At 35.2% G+C, this 21,199-nt stretch overlaps 1 protein-coding gene across 1 annotated transcript; it reads right to left on the bottom strand.

Annotated features, from left to right (window-relative positions):
• Positions 1–35: 35 nt before the first annotated feature.
• LOC123693217 lies at positions 36–1,788 on the bottom strand. The gene is made up of 4 exons (XM_045638217.1): positions 1,716–1,788; positions 1,312–1,569; positions 545–899; positions 36–265 (listed from the first exon to the last, which is right to left on the bottom strand). The coding sequence occupies exons 1-4, from the start codon at positions 1,734–1,736 to the stop codon at positions 36–38; spliced, it is 864 nt and encodes a 287-aa protein (XP_045494173.1). The 5' UTR covers positions 1,737–1,788.
• Between the last annotated feature and the right edge of the window lie 19,411 nt (positions 1,789–21,199).

Genomic DNA, 21,199 nt, shown 5'->3' with positions numbered 1-21,199 from the left:
CTACATAAAATATATTTACACGAAATTATATAATTTTAAAAATCCTCACCCTTCAGCTTCCTTATTTCTAATTTTAATTTTTCATTTTCTAACTCTAATTTTTCATTTACTAGCGTTAAGTTTTTATTCTGTAATAATAAAGTTTCATTCTTCTCTCTCATTTTAGTTTCTAACATTTGTTTTTTAATGTTATAATACTCTGCCAATGCCTTGTTTCGAGCTTGACACCCGTTGTCTGGCTTCAGTAGCTTCCGCTTAACACCACCTGTAAAACAAAAATGCATTAAATATAGGAAAACATAATGTTTAAAATTTCATCAAAATTCTTTTAGTAGTTTTTGCATGGAAAAGTATCAAATATCCATCCTCACAAACTTTAATGTTTATTCATCTTCACAATCTTCATGTAGGTACCTAACATATATGTTCCAGGTCATAGTCTACCTGTGTGCCAAAATTTTATCCATATTGGTTGAGCCAATAAAGCATTATTGTGTAACAAACATGCAAAGTATCACATTATTATTATGTAATAGGATATTACCACTAGTTTTGAAATTCCTTTTTTCAATGGAATGGATATTGGGCGTACCCAGCGACACCAACTCATCCCCAATGCCATTGGCTGGCACTTCATTGCCCATGGACACAGATGTATAATCCATGGACGGCGTAGGATTTTCCACAGGCAATGGAGTGTCAATCAATAGCATTGGATGATCAGCTGGCACAATATAAGCTGTCCCAACACTCCCATCACCATCACTATCACCAATAAGTTGGGGCTCAGCATCACCACCAAACCTCACTGTGAGACCCTCTCCAGTGCTGCCCAGTAATGCTGCTACCCTGTCCAGGATCTCATCTGGAGGAAAGTACCCTGGTGGCCCACCTCCAGTCTGGAACATAATTTGACATAATCATTAATTATATATTTAAAAAAATTCCTCATCAACATGTTCTGGACTACCATTTACAGTACCTACTTAACTATAAGTAAAATATAACATCATGCCCTGTATTCCCCAACAGGTTGAGCAGCGGTAGCACACCCTGGCACACCCACATTTTGCCAGTTATGTTTTAAGGCAAGCCTATTGCCATCTACCGGGCACATATCCAGACTCCGGGCAGCTACTGAGAAATTCCTAATGTTAAAACTTAAAAACACTGCCCAACCTGAAAATACTGACTAATACCTCATGCTCAGCAGTCGCTTACAACCACTAGTCTAGTTATTAGACTAACAAGCAGGCAAGGCTAGTCCAAGTTTTGTATTTTTAGGGTTTATCTATTTTAAACTTAATTTACCTTTATCCGTTCCATCCGCATGAGACCAATGCGCTTTCGCGAATTCTTTTTCAAGTTTTCCCACTTAAGACGCAGTTGTTGTGGTGTACGGCGACAGGTGCCTATATTTGCATTGAAGACCCCTGCAATCCGTGTCCATTCTTCTATCTTCATTTTATTACTGGTGGCATTGGTCTTCTTGTTATACAATATCTTGCTCCCCTCAATTAAGGAGAGCAGCCCTTTCGTCTCTTCCTTCGAAAGAGGTTTAGTTTTACTCTACAAACAAATAAAATAAAACTTAGTAAGTTTTGTACGAAATGGCGCGAAATACCGCGCCACGCGTTTATCTTTTACATAGAAAATTATACATTTGTGGACGTGAATGTTTATTGCACGTATATTTAGTATAATTATTTACTTACAGTTTCTGCCTCTGACTCCATTTTTTATTTAACTTTCTTCTTTCCAAGGAACAAACAAACTTGAGACTATAATAAAATAATTTAAGTTAATTTTGCCAATGTCAAACTGACTGACTGACGTTTGCGATTGACTGACGTTCCGTTCCTCTTCAACAAAACGTATGTTACTATAGTCGAGCCAATTTAATAGGCAACATTTGACGTCTATCAATTTTATCTTCGAAGAGAGGTAACCTGCTTAAAAACATCGATTAAAGTGAATTAATCGATACGGATTTGAAACATTTGTCAATCGAATTTATTAATTTATGATGATTTTTATTCACAAGTAATCAACGCATTCGATTCTAGATGTCAGATTTCGATTTTTAGAGTAACGTCTCTGGTATTTAAAAAGAAAAAAGGTTTAGTGACACAAAATTGTAGCGACGTCAGTTCTTCAATTCAGAAATTGTTTATTATGTTTAGTATGGTTTATCAGTAAAATGAAATCTTAAAATTACTTGTATCGGTCATTATTATTATAAATATGTAATCATAATTGAAAAAAGTTAAGCAAATGTGCAGTTCTAACAAAACGAAATATCATGTTATTCTATGTCGTCGTTACTAGGTTACGTTGTTGAATTTTGTTGAACTGTCAAATGTTGCCTATTAAAATGGCTCTACTATAATCTAACGTTAACGTTATAGTACTTTACCGCTGCAACTTTGCAATCAATTATTATTATTACTGTGTATGCAATTTCTTGTGATTATACATAAAATAGATTAGCTATAAGAAAGCAAACACCATTTTACTCATTAACAATTGCTGATGTTCTTTTACTGCAAATGCGTAAAACAAAACGTTAAGGAGGGCGCAAATTTATGACCAATCCCTTTTTTCTAATGGATTTGGAGACGAGATCGGCTTATTGAAATGCAGATTCAACATCAATCGACGGATCGGATAAAATCTGGATCAATAGAAATCTAAGATTCACGATCGAATATTGAAAGCGGCCGTAATTTAGCGTTTGCGAAACTGAGATCGTGTTGGCCATCATTATGAGTACGTCTTTAGGATTTCATCATCTTTAATCGTAGCAGACAGGTCTCCTCTAATGAGAAAAATAATGAGCGCCTACGGGGACTCAAAGCTGGCCTTAATCAACACCCCACGTATCGGAATAACTCTACCTTTTACTAAACTATTCCAATGGAAAAGAGGCGATAATTATTTTCAGGTGTATTTATTTACGATCTTTCGATGAAGCGTTTTATTTTCTTGGCCAACAATTTAAGGTTTGCCGGGGTTGCCCAATTGGCTGTTTGTTACTGATGACAGTGATCAATCTATGTGAATGGCTTCTATGGTGAGTTGAAAATAAATTGGGCGTATTATATGTATGCAATGTATTTATTGTAAACATTTTGTCTAATGATATTATAGGTTCCATCAAAATTTTTACAAGTCATGTCTTTTAGCTGTTATTAAAAGTTTGTCATTAAAGCTGTTAAAAAAAAACTAACTACAATGTATGTTGCATTTAAAACCCGGAAGGAATGTACTTACACACAAAACTTGCATGCTATTCAAAACATTAATTTCCTGTTCATACTTGCAGCGGTAACTCGAAAAAGGGAGAAATGTAACAGAAATCGTTTTAATCTAAAAAGAGGTAAAATACGGCAATAATGTACCTTTGTTCCGCTTTCGACTTCAGTCTTTGAGACCTTAGGATTTACGAGTGGTGCAAGAAATAAGAGGTTAAGGAAGCACCTATATGTTAGAAAGTGAAAATTTAATTTCATCAAAAAATTTTAAATATTTGAGAGTCCAAAATGGACTATGAATGTTGCTTTTACCCGTTTGGACCCGTTTGGACTGTAGAACTGTTTTCCTTGAATACATTTAAGCTCAAAGGAACACAAACTATATAATTAGTATTTTAAATAGGTAGACTCGTTCTAAATCTAAATAAGTGTTAGCCATCAACAACGAGTCATCAATCTAATATAATTCATGTAGACGTACATTGTCAGGGATTAAAGACCTATAGAGTGTACTCTACAGTCTCTTTTAGGGGTATCTTCCAAGAAAAAAAAAACACAGTGCCACATTATGGTCCACATTATGGATTATATCAGCTACGTCGTTGCATTAACCAAGGCGAGCATTCCGCTCAAAAGTCTATCTCTTAAACATGTCTTATGACTTACATTATTTGCAGGAGCAGGTTCGAGGTCAAAACGAGCAGGCGAAGCCCGTCAGTAAATCTCGTAAAAAGGATTTACCCATTGTATCCCCGCCGATTTACTACCACAACATCGTTCCATATATCTGGGCATAGTTTTTACACTTACGTGAGTTAAATTTTGTATTTCACGGCCCATATCGATATTGAATGATACATAATAAATTGTATAAGCCTACGAGGCTTTTTATATTATATTATGATATGTTTTAACTTTTATTATTAGAGACGAATAACATCAATGTTTATGTTTATTTCAATGTGAAATGATGATTTGTAGATTGGTTTCAGTGAGCACATAGTTAAAATTAATAAAGAAGATAAATTTTTAACCTTGTGATACATTAATCTTAATATATATAGTTCTCGTGTCACAATGTTTGTCCTCAATGGACTCCTAAACCACTTAACCGATTATAATAAAATTCGCACACCATGTGCAGTTCGATCCAACTTGAGAGATAGGATAGGTTTTATCCCGGAAATCCCACGGGAAAGGGAACTATGCGGGGTTTTCTCTGAAAACGCGGGCGAAGCCGCGGGCGGAAAGCTAGTTATTTAAAAAGGATTAAATGAAAATTTGTAACCTTTCGCTCATTTCATGTATACTTTTACAGATTGGTCGACACTTGCCTTCTTAGTATTTTACCTTACAGCATGGGTTGTCTGGAAGGAATTCTCATTGAGTGATAGTGGGACCGTCTTTGGATTTAATTTATTAATGTTTGTTTTTTTATTATACAATACACTAGTACTGTAGTGACATTATATTATAATAAATATATAAATGAATTATTAACAGTATTATATCAGTTCGTTTCATTCCCAAACTTAAGCGTAACAAGCTTTAATAGATCTAACTTATCAAAAATTTATAACTCTTGTTATCTAAAAACCAAAGAAAGAAGCCAATCGAATGAAACCAGAATATAAATCATATGCTATTTGATAAAATTAGCATAGCTATAAAAATATCCATGTATTCGAAGGAAAAGTGTAAGGTAAAATTACATACAAATATACATACTTTAGTACACAGCCGCGCCCCTTCCTTAACATGGAAGCAATTTCTATATATGTATATAATATGTTCCATGAGTCAGGTAACAGGCGCCATTCCCATTACTATATTTGCTAAACAAGCTACTTGCTGGCGACTCGACGAGACGGTAATGGATTTCTGACGTTGAAATAAATGATAGATTACTTTATATAAACCAATAAATGGGTTCTACATCAGAATGTTGCGTAGAATTCACGATGGATCGGCTTTGCAAATTATTTTTGTGTGTTTTATCCCGTATGGGTCATGATACAAAAACGAGTTTTATGATAGATCTAACAATCCGTAGCAGTTCACCATGAAAAATATTTAACAGTTAGTTTATGTCACTTTAACAATTACAATGTCTGCTCTTGAAATATAGAGGCATGTAAAATTTGCATAGACAATAGTTTTCATGTTCGTAAAGTACCTAAACAGCTTCTTAGTTAACATCAATTATGTGTCGATATCATTTAAAACGACAAGATGTCCTTACAAGTTACACTAAAAAGCATCTTTTGAACTTCGCCCTTCCAGTGTTCAAGATCAAGTGCGATACTATTATTACAAATGAGTGCCATAAAGACGGCGGGCGAAGTGATTACGCAACCTATCAGCCCTAGTACGAACGTTTGTCAAATGACGTCACGTGCGATCTGCTACCATATAACTTTCACTCACTATTATTAGTGTATTCAAGCAATTTTCTCACGATTTATGACGTTAGTTACAAATGATGGCAGAACTTTGATATTTGCTCCTTTTCAAATAACTATTTTGGAACGATTTCAATTTTATCTGTGACTTGAAAATGAAATATTCGTTCGTACAAAGTAGAGAACTACAAAAAATACAATAGTTCAATTTATTTTATTTGGTGTTGAAACAAATTGTGCTTTGATTGCGATTTGCGTTATATTTTTATAGGTACCTACGTACATTTCTATGGTACGTATCTACGTTTGATCAATATTTTTCGAAAAAATATTGAGAAATATGTAGGTAGTGGTGCAATGAATAAAAAATACTAAGTACTACCTATTTGGTTTGGCTCATTTTTAACAATTTGTAAGAGTTCTTTAAAGACTTAATGAAGATTATAATATGAAATTAATAAAAAAATTTAATAGAATATACACTGAGAGCCTCGACCTTTTTTGATGTTAGTTTGAAAAAGATTATTTTTTACATCGTCTCTTAATTGTAACATATTTTAATCTCATTTACCAATTAATAAGACATATTTTAATTATTCTAATGATTTGCTTTCAAATAACTTCAATCAAATAGAATATTATACGAATGTTTTCTTTATAAACAGTCGTCATAAAGCCGATGAGAAATTCACAAGTTTAAATGAAAATAAAATCAAATTACGTTTCGCTAGCGAAGTTCAATTTTCAGTAATACAATTAGTATTCTTATGAAATAATATCGCAGTACAATCGTTTTTACTATATTTTAAAACTTTTATTTTTGCAATTTAGCCATAATTACAATGAAGTTTGGCGTCAATTGTACAGAATTAGTAACACATTAATTAATTACGAAACAGAACATTTGAGTTGTGATGAAAACTGGAATTTCTCCAAATTAGTAGAACGACCTTGAGAAGAATGAGTTCAATTAACATAAGCTGCTACTTATAGGAGTAAGGTACTTTCTATGGAGATACTTTTCATACCATGTAATTTCTCAACATAAGATATGTGAACTATAAGATGCAGTCTAACTACTATATACATGAATTAATACACAATCAAATAACGAAGATTTAATTTCAACTGAGGAAATGAAGCTCCTTAAAGCACTTTATCTATACTAATATTATAAAGCTGAAGATTTTGTTTGTTTGTTTGAACGCGCTAATCTCGGGAACTACTGGACCGATTTGAAAAATTCTTTCGGTGTTAGATAGCCAAAATATTGAGGAAGGTTTTAAGCTATAAATTATCACACTACGACCAACAGGAGTGGAACCACGAGGGTGAAACCGCGCGGTTCAGCTAGTTAGATATATAGAGCATTTACTTTCGATGGAAGAATTAAGAATAAGTTATATTAGGACTGCCTCTAAAAATAATTATTAGTGACATAATGCTTTATATTAAAAAAGGTGAGTGTGGTTTCACTTCTCATTTTTTGATCACCGTTCAGACACCACGATCCGCCTGCGGCCACGCTCGCAGGAAAATGTTGGAAATATCGGGCTATTAAATATGACGAATATATTTCGTTGTTATAAAAAGTGTTTTATTTTCTGTTAAGCACATTATCCTTATGAGATTGATATAAAGTATTCATTTTTCTGGTATCTTGGCCATAAATCTGTTATTTATAGTGAGATAAGTGTAATAATATTTTGTCATTAAATATAAGATATTAATGTTATTCGGACCGTGAAATGCATGTGTTTAATTTTTAAACCAAAATTGCCATCGATGCAATGATTTATATTAAACGTTAGGATACATCGTAATACATTCAATCAATTTTTTAAATAGTCAAATATTTAGTTATGAAATGACAATAACATACTCTCAATACTCTCTTCATTACATACTGAATAATGACGTATACAGCACTCGTGTCATTTTCACGCCAGTACCCTTACCATGAGTTCATTCGAATCTTGAGTTCACTTACTGCATTCGATAGCGAGTAACAACCAACAGTAGAGAGCGTTTTTCAAATTCCCTCTCTCTACTAAGGTACCGATAAATATCTATAACAAAGCTACAGAAAGTAACACGCTAACGCTAAGATTTCGATAGGTAGGTATTCACTTTAAAACACTATCACGTACTAACTATATTGTAATCAGTCTTTATTACGATTTAAGTGAGAGGCGGTGTAGTAATAATTTATATATTAAAATGAATCACCAAATGTGTTGGTAAGCAAGAGAACCGCTGATCCAATTTCGTTAATTCTTTTTTTTATAATATTTATTAAAGTGAGAGGATGTTTATAAAAACATTACAGTAGAGAAAACGTAAACATGTGCCACGGGCAAAGTTGAGGCAGTTTTCATATATTATTTTACGCAGTCGCTAGCGAGTAGGATCACTGTGAACTCATGGTAGGCCTACAGTTTAATGACACACACGTTCTGTGGAGTCACGTGCTCTTCAATACAACCGGCGGCTTATGTAAAACTTTCGCTAATTAGAATAATACTATTTGATCGGGCTTGTTTACAGCTTATGTAAGTTTTGCGAATCGGTGACTTTATCTTTGCCTGGTGGTTGTTTATTTTCTTTTAATATAGCGAGCGAATAATATAAGCCACGGTTGTTAAAAAATCATCTAACGTATCTGGAAGAACCATGATTACACCTAATTAATTACTTATATAAACATCTCACTAATTAATATGCCTCTCTGTTTGCTTATGTATTACATAATAATTCTCATATAATCTTGTAAATTGCCGTAAAAATCGGATCCATATTTAGCACACATTAAAGTAACATTTTACAAACATACAAGACTATAATAATATAACATAATACGATTTGCGACATTTTCAAAACTATAAGAAAAATGTGTATCAAAGAAATGGGCGACTTTTTGTCAATTTCAAAGATTTAAAACACTAATAGGTTTTGTATTTCAGCCGAAATAGATTCAATACGCGACGCGTTATACGTCTTTAGATGAATATCTGAATTAAGCATAATGGGCCTTGAGAGCAATGTATTCAAACGAGCTATTCATAACACGAGTCATTCGCAGCTGTCGTTATTTCAACGCGCAATAAATTGAGAAATTAAATTATTCATTTATATTTACGATCTAAGATGACAATCAGCCTTTAACGAATACGAAGAAAATTAATTCTAACTTGATACTGAAATATTGACGTTTTATATTCAAAGACGATGAATGGTAACTAATTTCTAAAGTATCTGCTTGAATTCAATGGAATACAAATTAAAATTTATTATTTTCGCGTATAAGACTTATTGACTGAGTTATTATGTTCTAGGAAAAACGAGTATGAGTGAATTATTTTTTAATTAAAACTTAGTGGCATACAGAGATGATCAGATGAGGCAACAGAATCTAAAAATACTAAAAAAATGAGCCCAATCTTATTTACTTCTCATCTTGTTACGTGTCATTTGTCGAGTTATAATAGTGCTCAAATAACTATCTCACCAGCTTTAATATCATAAAATTATTTTATTTAATCAGAGCTTTCTCTACTATCTCAACACTATAAACCCTATTAAACTCTTAATGCTCTTACAACATCTTTAGAACTGTTTATCTATGTAACACCTTTTATGTTACTTTTGAATAAATTAGTACTAAAGTACAGAACAATAGGGGAAGGTGTCTCTTTAATCAAAGACCCGATTAACTTTTATTACCCCGTTAAACAAAGCATAAGGTACAGTCGTTTAACTTTTATTACAAAACGGTTGAATTGTACTTATAGTTTAATAACCCATATAATTATGATAATGAGTTTATTGTAACAAATATAAACTTTGTACAAAACTTCTAATAGAAACAACATTTAAATTTATTTGAAAGATAAAATATTCAATCATCGTTTTCTATCTATTCAGTTCTTCTAGAACTGTATAGACGTTAAAAACATAAAAATGTATAAAATATCCTATTTTACTCGTAGACACAGCCTCTTACGATATTATTGCATTTTCACCAAAGTTGCGCAAAAATTCAATTCAATCGAGTTTCGAAAGTCCTTGAAAAATGTATTACAATTCTTTTTTTCAGGATTTGGATGTACGAACGGTGCAACTTTTGCAATAAGGCAAAATTGTATACTTTACAGTCAGATACGTATAATATTGCAATTTATTTTTGTTTTTTCGAGTTAATTAATTATTATTGATGTTATATTATTCAGGAAATTTTGTTTATAGTTCTATATAACATATTTCAATCAAGGAAAGCCGCGATAATATAATCAATTAACGGACATGTGCTACCATTCAGTGTAGGCCGCAAATAACCGTTCATTGTTAACATAAAAACATTGAGTTTATATTAAAAAGACAAGTGTTTATATTATTATAAACACATTTGATAACTGACAGTTTCATGAAATTAGGTGAAAATTTGTTCAATTCTCATAACAAACGTAAACAAACACACTCAATCAACAATGTATGAGTATCCAACTTTATGACTTAACGACACTGTAAAGCTGAAAGTAATGAAAATTTCACTACCAGCTTACTTCGCCCAGACCCTTACATCTTACGTCGCTTATATGGTTGATACGTTTAAAAGTTTGTCACGTTTAAACTTGCCATTTATCGCTTTTTATATCTATTTTATCACCCTTTAAACGTGCTAAGAAAACAATAATTATAAATGAACACATTTCTCTATAGCGTGCAGTCTTGGATACATTTATATTCCGTATAAAATACCTAAATAACGCACAATGCTGACATACCCCTAATCTTAAGGCGATTATGGTACTTCAGCAGTCAGCTTATTGACGGCACAAAACCATATTATAAGCGAGCAACAATTGTGTTAATGATCAACACACAACGTGACATAGGTGCTATAAACATGCAATACGTCCTACTAGGATACTCACTGCATACGGAATTGAGACCGCAAAATGTGTGAAGCTTAACAGCAATTACCTGAATATAAGCCTGATCAAATAATGGCTAATGCACTCAAAACAAACTAATCTAAAATTTCAGTAGTTAGGTTTAGTCGCGAAATATTACATATATCCGGGGCTTTCGCGGTTACAGTATAGAAGTTAGTTAATTCGGACATTCAAATAATCACAAATAGATAGGAATATTAGCGTGAAGCAAATGAGAATAATTTAGATTGTCCCCGTTTACATCGGTATCACGTTGTTTAATTGCCCCACGAGTAATTCAGGTTAATTTTCAGTGTGCCTGATGATTTGTTTTGTGTCAACCGCTACGCTTCAATAAAATCAACTAAAAAACAAATTTATATCATATCCTTTTATTTTTACAATTCCTTCTTGTGTTTAATCTATAATATAAAAATGAATCGCAAAATGTGTTGGTAAGCGCATAACTCGAGAACGGCTGAACCGATTTCGTTAATTCTTTTTTTATAACAATCCTTGAAGTACAAGGATGGTTTTTACGGAGAGAAAACGTAAACATGGACCACGGGCGAAGCCGGGGCGTACTGCTAGTTAAACATAAAATTCAAGAATTATTGCTTTTTAGGGATTTATATCAAATGATGACTTTAAACATAATAATATACCTAATCATTACCTTAGTATCTAAGGTTCTTAGTTCTACAATCTAGTAGGCTTAGATTATTACATTCTTCATCCTACCAAATGAATCGATCAATCTTCTTTCAATCAAAAAAGTAGTTTTGGTAAAAAATACCAATTCCCATAGAAATTTATGTAAATTTCAAAAATGTAGAAGATAAAATATAATATATTATGCATGATGTTTCATTTCTTTGATTGCCTTTGTTTTCCTCTATTAAAATTTATTTCACGTTACAAGTTGTAGAGGCATGAAATATGAATGTGGCTTTATACCTATGTATTATTTTTTTTACTATCAAGTATTTGACTAGAGTTAGTGAAACTTAATATAAGAGTGAGAACTAAGATATATTTACTTAATTAATATAAAACAAAGATTTGCATTTTTGTTTGTTAGATTGGCTCAATAATTATATGACTAATATTTTTTATCCAGGATCAACCCGTACGAAGTTAAGACAATATTTTTTACTAAATTTATTGTTCATTTAATGCAACAACAAAATTAAATCTAATTATAACGTCTTCAATTTTTATCATCCTTGTTGATAAAACATTTCTTTTGACGCGTCCGCCCTCCATTTTATCATTCGATAGGTGAAAATGAATTTTTTCATTGTTGTTTTAAGCTGTCTCCTCGTCAATTGTATTAGGGAAATATGTATTTACTGAAGAAATATGACTGGAATTTTGATTACTCTCAGCGATAAGATTTATCTTTTAGAATACTTTTGTAAGCCATCTTTCGTGAGTCATGTATTTATCACATTCAAAATGTGACAGAGATATGATAGTGATGTCAGGAAAATAAATGGAATTCTAGAAGCAAAAAGCCAACATGTAACTAAGATCAGTCGACTCATAACGTAAATAGTTGTGGTCGTACAATTTTGAACTATATTTTCCCTCGACCTTTGACCCTAATGTTGCTATGAGCTTTGCTTATATTTTTCTTCCACTTCACTCTATTCATGACGTCGTCTTAAGAGATATTGTGCCTACAATTCTATGGCCTAGCTGGTATAATAAAGCACTGTTATTATTTTACAACTTTTTCAAGCCTTTAGATTTTTTTAATCTATATATATCTATACAAATATTATAAAGAGGAAAGGTTTGATTTTTTGTTTGTTTGTTTGTTTGTATGAATTGAATAGGCTCCGAAACTACTTGGCAGATTTGAAAAATTCTTTCACCATTCGAAAGCTACATTATCCACGAGTAACATAGGCTAGGTTTTATCCCTGAAATCCCACGGGAACGGGAACTATGCGGGTTTTTCTTTGAAAACGCGGGCGAAGCCGCGGGCGGAAAGCTAGTATATATATAAAACTCAAAGGTGACTGATATAGTGATCTATCAACGCACAGCCCAAACCACTGGACGTATCGGGCTGTGGCATGCAGGTAGATGTCATAACGTAGGCGTCCCCTAAGAAAGGATTTCCCGAAATGCTTGCGGGAACGTTGAAAAACGGGGATGCACGTACAAAGTCGTGGGCGGAAGCTAGTAAAAAAATAAGTATTGTACCTACCTACCTTTGTGATTCAATTGATTGACTACGTAACATTAAACGTTGAAAACAATTTCTTTTAATTTAAATATTTAGACTAGAATTCAATAGAAAACGCCCCTTTTAGTATAGCATAAAACGTTGGATATTTGTGAGATATTTTCCATTTAAAAGACTTCATAATAGTAGTATTTTTGTTCTGAATTGTGTGGTTTTTAATGAAAACATATTTTTAAACGAACGCATTCGTCCATTTAAGGGGCTGAGCGGATGCAATGCAGTTTTGGTCTATTGCTATTCAAAATTCTTAATTGTTAGCAATATTATCAAAAATGCTCGCATTTATTATTTTTCATACGAATGGACATAAAAATATGTGCACGTTAAATTTTTTTATGATTTCTATATAAACATGCAATAACTGTGCTATAGCAAAAGAGAATTGGATGAAATGTTTTTTTACTGCTATTATTTTGTGTCAATAAAATACCTATATCAACCATAAAACGTTTTTTGTTCCTTATTTCAAAATGCTTTACAAATTTATAAAGCAGGATTCTTAAATAATGTAGTATTTAGCTATTATCTCAAAATAATAGCAGATATTGAAAGCTTGCTGTGATTTCCATTTTCCCATCTTGACGACTCGTAACGTATTTAAATTCACGTCTTTTGATGTTAAATTTATTCTATAAAATGTTGTTTCATACAAACAGAATAAGTTAATCCCAAAAATGCCTCATAAAACTCTCGATATTAAAAACCAAATTCAAATCGCAGATATTATAGCATAAGTATTTATAAAATAAGTACACGAATCAAACAATTGTGCGAATTCCGGCGACGAAAATTAAAATTAGCACCCGGCAAATTCAATATCCCATTGCCAAATACAATACGGACAAAAGACGCTCACCTTGAACAATGCTTTTTAATTTTAAACGTTCATAACGTTCGAGTGAACCACAATAAAAGCGATGTTTAATCCAGTGTAGTGTGAGTCTATGAGTGTAGCTCATAGAGTCGAACGATTTAGTTCGATTTGGATCGGATCCCGGGAGCAATACCGTGGAATGCTTTACGATCATTGCCACCCAGAGCATTTACGGTGAGTTTAAAATTCTCGCAATTCTAGCTGTACTTGGCGACTACCATTGTGCTTTGACACACGAGTGAGTCTTTTGTCTTGTGATTTTAATAATATTGATTTATTTTTTATTGAAATGTTAATATTAATGCTAAAGAATAGGATTACGACTAAAGGAGGATATAATCTGGAGTCACAGAAAACTTCACACATTCTCAAACTTTTAACTTTAGATTTGAGTCTTCCACACAACCTTTGTAGTATCCTTTCTTTGTCACTTTCCCATACGCTTTTTAATGATTTCCAACGAGTACCTATCTTCACTTTTACCGTCTCCAACGTGGATTGCACCCAGAACATTTACGTTCTAGAATTTTTTGCGCGAACCAGTGGACGAATGCAATTATTTTAAGTGCCTTTCATGTGTTTACCTGACTAAGATCCCGTGACTTTCTCACTTTGAACATAGAAATTTACATCTGCATCAGTACCGTAAACACATAGTAGGGGTAGAGAATAAACTCGAGAGTAAGAGCGGCAATTCCACTGTTCTAGTTCACGTTAGATGGCGCCAATGCTACATGTGTGATGATTAAATGGGGGGACGTGACTCCCAATGGACAGTGGTAATTTTTAAAACGTACACGTGGAATAAGGAATTTCTATTTTGAAGATCCGTCACATTGTTACTGAGGGGTCATTGATCCCATCCGTTATACAGAGGAAAAAAGTGGCTTGATGAAAACGACATCTGGAATTAGAAGTATAGTTATTGAAATATAAATAAATCTATGCATTATATGTTGATTTATTTCAAAAGATAATTTTACTTTATACCATGACATATTTTTAAGTTATTGCATAGCTTCTATCGCGGGCCTTGAGCGCGGGGACCGAATCCAGAAATTGCGTAACGAAAAACCTCACGCTCCCCACTCACGACTCTCCGACGGGCGCGGAGGTGTGGCTTGAAGGCATAGCATGCAATAGCTTTACCGCGGCAGTCCCCGAGTGCCACACGACTTTTTTTTATTTTATTTTTTAGAGTGACTGAAATTTTAAGCATTTTATATTATGATATGTCAATTTTGAAAGAACATAGAACAAACTCAAGCGGTAAATACACAATATAAAAACTTTATTATAATAACAAAAAAACGTTGCATAATTTTCTTATAATAAAAGAGAACAAAAGCAGTATCTGATTTCAGAAGAGCGATTGTAAAATCTTTACAAAGGCAATTTGCTGGTACACTACAGGTTTATCAAGAATACATCGTTGAAACTAAAATCAATAAGGATTACACTTAATCGCCAGTAAATCGCCTTTCAGCGGCGTTTATATAAGCGGGGTTTACACGGGTCTATTTTCATCGTGCGGATAGTCGCTTCACAAATGAAGCCGCATCGCTATCCTTTTAATGATTTCCTACGAAAATGTTGAGAAGAATAGGTATTGTAAAAATGATATTGTTTATTCGTGGTTTCAAGCATGCAGCGATCTACCTACAACTGATCGCTTTACACGGTCTGTTTTAGTCACCAGCCGCATGCGGGCAAAGTCGGGTGCTATCCAACTTTGGGGCTTGCGGCTTTAGTCACTCGCGACCTAGTTGTGCCGTGTGGTGCCGGCCTAGAATAGCACTACCCCATCTCTACCCGTGGGTGTCGTAAAAGGCGACTAAGGGTTAACTTTATGCAAACGGGCAGCAGCGTTATGCATGATCTCCCCCACCATCAACTGCGCTCGCCAACCCGCCTGCCAAGCGTGGTGAGTATTGGCTTTTTTCCCCCCCAAATAGATAAGACTTGAAACATGAATAGTACAACAACAACCAGGCCCCTAGTACCCGGCAGCTCCGCTATTCCTGGCTACGGTAGCGGCCATGGTAACGGCGGGGCAAGGGGTGCTAAGAATCACCGGAAGCGATCCGGCTACCACTCCCGACGACCCCTGGCCCTGGTAACATACAACGCACGCACGTTGAGGACGGACGAAAAGATTGTTGAGCTGGAAGAAGAATTGAGTAAGTTACGCTGGGATGTCATAGGGTTATCAGAAGTCCGAAGACAGGGGGAGGACACGATAACGTTGACATCCGGTAATTTATTCTTCTACCGGGAGGGCGACCAACAGTCCCAAGGTGGAATAGGGTTTATCGTTCGCAGACCCCTCATTAACAACATCATAGCCATCGAAAGTGTGTCGAGCAGGGTAGCGTACCTGGTCCTCAAAATATCTGATAGATATTCTTTGAAGGTCATTCAGGTCTACGCGCCGACCTCGGCACACTCAGATGAAGATGTGGAGGTAATGTATGAGGACATCAGTAGAGCCATACACACCTCGAAAACACATTTCAATGTTGTGATGGGGGATTTCAACGCGAAACTGGGCAAGAGAGGCGATGATGAGTTGAGAGTGGGGCAATTTGGATTTGGGCAGCGCAACCCGAGGGGCCAGAGGCTCGCTGAATTTTTGGAGAAGAAAGGACTCTTCATGATGAATTCCTTCTTCCAGAAATCTCCCCAAAGAAAGTGGACCTGGATAAGCCCTGACGGTAAAACGAGGAATGAGATTGACTTCATCATGACAACAAGGAGACATATATTCAATGATGTTTCTGTGATTAATAGGATAAAAACCGGTAGTGATCACCGAATGGTAAGAGGCACATTGAATATAAACGTGAAACTGGAAAGGTCTCGCTTGATGAAGTCAACTCTTCGACCGTTCCGCACCCAAATCCAGAACCCCGAAAGCTTTCAACTCGAGCTCCAAAATCGCTTTGCTTGCCTAGGCGATGACGTATCTGTGGACGATCTGAACAACAGGCTTATCGAAACGATTCGTACGGTAGGGTTGCATCACTGCAAGACACCCCGTCGAAATCGGTCCCAAAAACTTTCCGCCCATACCCTCAAGCTCCTGGAAGAACGACGCTCCTTGCTACTACATACTTCCGATGATGCGAAGTCATATAGGCAGCTCAATAGACGGATTACAAAGTCCTTGCGACACGACATCCGCCTCTTCAATACGAAAAATATTGAAGAGGCGATACAGCGGAATAAAGGCACAAAAGTGTTCGCAAGAGATGAATCTATTGGGCAAAGCCGGCTGACTAAGCTGAAGACGGATAGTGGTAAGGTGGTGTCGTCTCTACCAGAGCTACTGGGAGAGGTCGAGAAGTTTTATGGACATCTTTACACCTCCGTTGCTATGCCTGTTGCAAGTCCGGCGAAAGATCCTAGAGCCCGACTAACCCGACATTACACCGAAGATATCCCGGACATCAGCCTGTACGAGATTAGGATGGCTCTCAAACAGCTTAAGAACAACAAGGCGCCGGGTGAGGATGGAATCACCTCTGAGCTACTGAGAGCGGGTGGCAAACCAATCCTCAGAATGCTACAGAGGTTATTCACTTCCACCTTACTCGAGGGCACTGCGCCAAAAGCGTGGAGCAGCAGTATGGTTGTCCTCTTCTTCAAAAAGGGAGACAAAACCCTGTTGAAGAACTACAGGCCAATATCACTGCTGAGCCATGTTTATAAGCTGTTCTCGAGAGTCATCACGAATCGTCTCGAACGCAGGCTTGATGACTTCCAGCCTCCCGAACAAGCCGGTTTCCGAAGAGGCTTTAGCACCATGGACCACATTCATACGCTGCGGCAGATTATACAGAAGACGGAGGAGTATAATCTGCCATTATGCTTGGCGTTTGTGGACTATGAAAAAGCCTTTGATTCGATCGAGACTTGGGCCGTATTGAGGTCTCTTCAGCGCTGCCGCATCGACTATCGGTATATCGAAGTGTTGAGAAGTTTGTATGAAAACGCCACTATGTCAGTCCGGGTTCAGGAGCATTGCACAAAGGCAATTCCTCTGCAGCGCGGGGTCAGACAGGGAGATGTAATTTCTCCGAAACTGTTTACCGCTGCTTTGGAAGACGTCTTCAAGCTCCTGGACTGGCAAGGATTTGGCATCAATGTTAATGGCGAGTACATCACTCACCTTCGATTTGCGGACGATATCGTAGTCATGGCAGAATCCCTGGAAGACCTCAATACAATGCTCGGTGACCTCTACAGAGTTTCACAACAAGTGGGCCTTAGCATGAACATGGACAAGACGAAAATAATGTCAAATGTCCATGTTGTGCCCACTCCGGTATCAGTTGGAAACTCTATTCTCGAAATTGTTGACGAATACGTTTACCTGGGACAAACCGTCCAATTAGGTAAGTCCAATTTCGGGAAAGAGGTCAATCGTCGAATCCGACTCGGCTGGGCAGCGTTCGGGAAACTACGCAACATCTTTTCGTCCAAAATCCCTCAGTGCCTGAAGACGAAAGTCTTCGAGCAGTGTGTGTTACCGGTGTTGACTTACGGATCTGAGACGTGGTCCCTAACCGCGGGCATGGTGCACAAGCTTCGCGTCGCTCAACGAGCTATGGAACGGGCTATGCTTGGGGTTTCTTTGCGTGATCGAATCAGAAATGAGGAGATCCGCAAAAGAACTAAAGTCACCGACATAGCCCACCGTATTAGTAAGTTGAAGTGGCGTTGGGCTGGGCATATAGCCCGCAGAACCGATGGCCGTTGGGGCAAAAAGGTTCTCGAATGGCGGCCACGTACAGGACGTCGCAGTGTGGGACGGCCTTCAACGAGGTGGACAGACGACCTGATCAAAGTGGCGGGGAGCCGCTGGAGTCAGGCCGCTGGTGATCGGTCGTTATGGAAATCTTTGGGGGAGGCCTATGTCCTGCAGTGGACGTCCTAAAAGGCTGGAACGGACCTAGTCGAATAAAATTGTCATTTAAACAGTCGATTTTCGCCGTGTGACGGAAATCGTGCGGCTTCAGTCACCCGTGTAAAAACCCCTTTATACAAGCGGGAAGTATTTAGCTGAGCTACCTCCAGTGTTACATTAAAAGCTTATTGTTTGAAGAACATATTTCAATTAATGTATCGTATTCTAGAGGCTTTTCGTGTATAAGCGTTTACGGTTTTAGATAACAATGTGAAACGGTAGTGTTAAGTTTATTTGTACTACTAAACACAATTTGTGTTTGATATAAAATTGTGTATACCATTATTATAGTATTTTTTACGTAAGATATTTGTAACGGTGCTCTTGTTAAATGCCCACACTCTTTATAGCTACACTGAAGTATGTAAATTAATGTTTTATTCGTCTTAGAACAAAAGCTCATCGTAATATTCCACTTAATAATACATACTTACTTAAAGATACAATTAAATAGCACTGTATACGTGCTTATGAGATGTTATAAAACGGAGTAATTTAGTTATATAAAGTTCTGTATATTAACAGCACAAAATATAAAATGTTCGTAAAAATAACTATTCTTAAATTGAGTTGCTTTCCCGGTATATTCTTACAATGTTGTTATAAATCTACAAAGTTTTATGGAAATGGGGTCGGTAAGTCAGCCGCAAAGCAAAAAATGTTATTCTATACTAATTACACTATAACTCTTTTTGCTGGACAATAGCTGGCAGTTTCAGTCTATGTAAGGGTAGCCCGAAGCAATTTGCTAACTCGTATGCACTTTGTTTCATTCAACACAAACAAGGTTTTTACAGGCCGGGCCATAGCAATTATGAAGTTTTAATTGAATTGTTTGGGCAACAGAACTTACTGTGTTGTAAGAAAAAGAAATGTTTACAGCTTCATTCATAGGAATTTGATGTTAGCAATTACCAGTTTTTATTTGAAGTCGCGTAAAAAAAATGTGTAGGTACACACTAGGGTTTCAATTTGTAGTGTACTGCACCTACATGTTACAATGTATGTCTACATTAAGGGGAAGCGGTTAATCACTTTTAGTTTAAAAGTAAATTGTGTAGTGTTGCCTTTCAAATAAAGGGAGCTAGCGATGATAAATCTGTTAAAAAAGCACTATAAGAGTCCAATTCTTAATGGTGTAGGCGTCATTCGTTCATATAAATTAGGATCTAGTATTACATTTAAAATTTAAATCAAAGAGAAATCAAAAATGCAATTTCAATTTGAATCAATTTCAGTAAACCTAGTTTCATATTTATTTTTGTAATTGCAACTGCTTTTGTTATTGGAATTACAATGGAGATATTCAAATTCTATCTAAGTATCCCTTTCTATTGATGCCAGCTAAACCTAACAGCTACCTAGCATAGTACTTATGCTAAAGTACTGGTAGTTTGCCCCAAGTTTGCGAACAAATATATATCTAAAGACCGAGAAGTTTATCTGAGTAACGAATCGATCTTATAATGAATACGTTTTTAACGAGAAGCTTTCTGTATGGAGATTTCATGTATTCGTAAGAAATTTTATCCATAATCTCTCTTCAAGTAAAACGATACCTATAATCTATATACCTTTTTATTTAACCGTTTATTCTATAACATCATTTAACATATTAATATACGTAAAGTACAAATTTATTCATTTTTAGTAGTTTAATATGTGATGATGATTTACTTGGTATGTTGTACTCATTCATATATATTGTTTACCTTTTGTTTAGCTATAATTATATATATAATATAGGGTTTGTAATAATTGTTAATATCTTATCTTTACTTTGCTCACTCACAGTATAATGATTGTTATTTGTGTACCTTTTAATTGGCGTATTGAAATGTTAATATTATATCTAGTGTAAGATTAGCTGTAATATTCTATTTCTTTTAAGGGCTGATTTTTCAATCCTTGGTTATAACTTATTCGTAGAATAACTTATTAAACTACCATTTATGAAATGTATTCTAATTGCCAGTATTTGAGAGTTTACAGGTGACATATTTTTAATATTATCGAGTAATACTTTATTGGACGGGTAAGTTTTATTCAAGGATTGAAAAATCGCCCTTAGATTATATAACAATAATCCATTAAATAAAAATTGCGAAAAAAGTAGACTAAAACAAAGAATGAAATGTACTTCAGAATTCAGAATATATATTATAGATGGTTTATTGAAACCGAAATAGTTTATTCAATCTTGATTAAAATATAATCGAAGGACATTTTAATTTTGTCAAATTATTGAGGTCGGTGCAAGTGAAATATTTGCGGCGAATCTCACCATATTCCAGAGATTAAATTCAAGACAGGATACCAGGAATCTTATTGCTCACTGTGCGGATAAACGTGGCGCTTTGTGATCTAATCTCTTTCCATAGTGTTATTAATTTGTATTTATATCTATCTCTTTCTATTCCCACGATATTTTTAATGAAAAAGAGAAACGACTGTATTTAGTTTAGTACTTTTTTTCTGAGCAAATAATTGATTAACTTAAAAGCTCATA

This window comes from Colias croceus, chromosome 7, assembly GCF_905220415.1.
Source record: "Colias croceus chromosome 7, ilColCroc2.1".
Lineage (NCBI taxonomy): Eukaryota > Metazoa > Arthropoda > Insecta > Lepidoptera > Pieridae > Colias > Colias croceus.
Note: the sequence above shows the minus strand (reverse complement) of the source record. Positions and strands in the feature narration are given on the sequence as shown.

Coding starts and splice junctions, on each gene's coding strand:
- LOC123693217 (XM_045638217.1), bottom strand. CDS start 1,736: ATGGAGTCAGAGGCAGAAACT. Junction 1,570..1,715: donor TGGAGTCAGAGGCAGAAACT/GTAAGTAAATAA, acceptor ATTTGTTTGTAG/AGTAAAACTAAACCTCTTTC. Junction 900..1,311: donor TGCGGATGGAACGGATAAAG/GTAAATTAAGTT, acceptor ATTATGTTCCAG/ACTGGAGGTGGGCCACCAGG.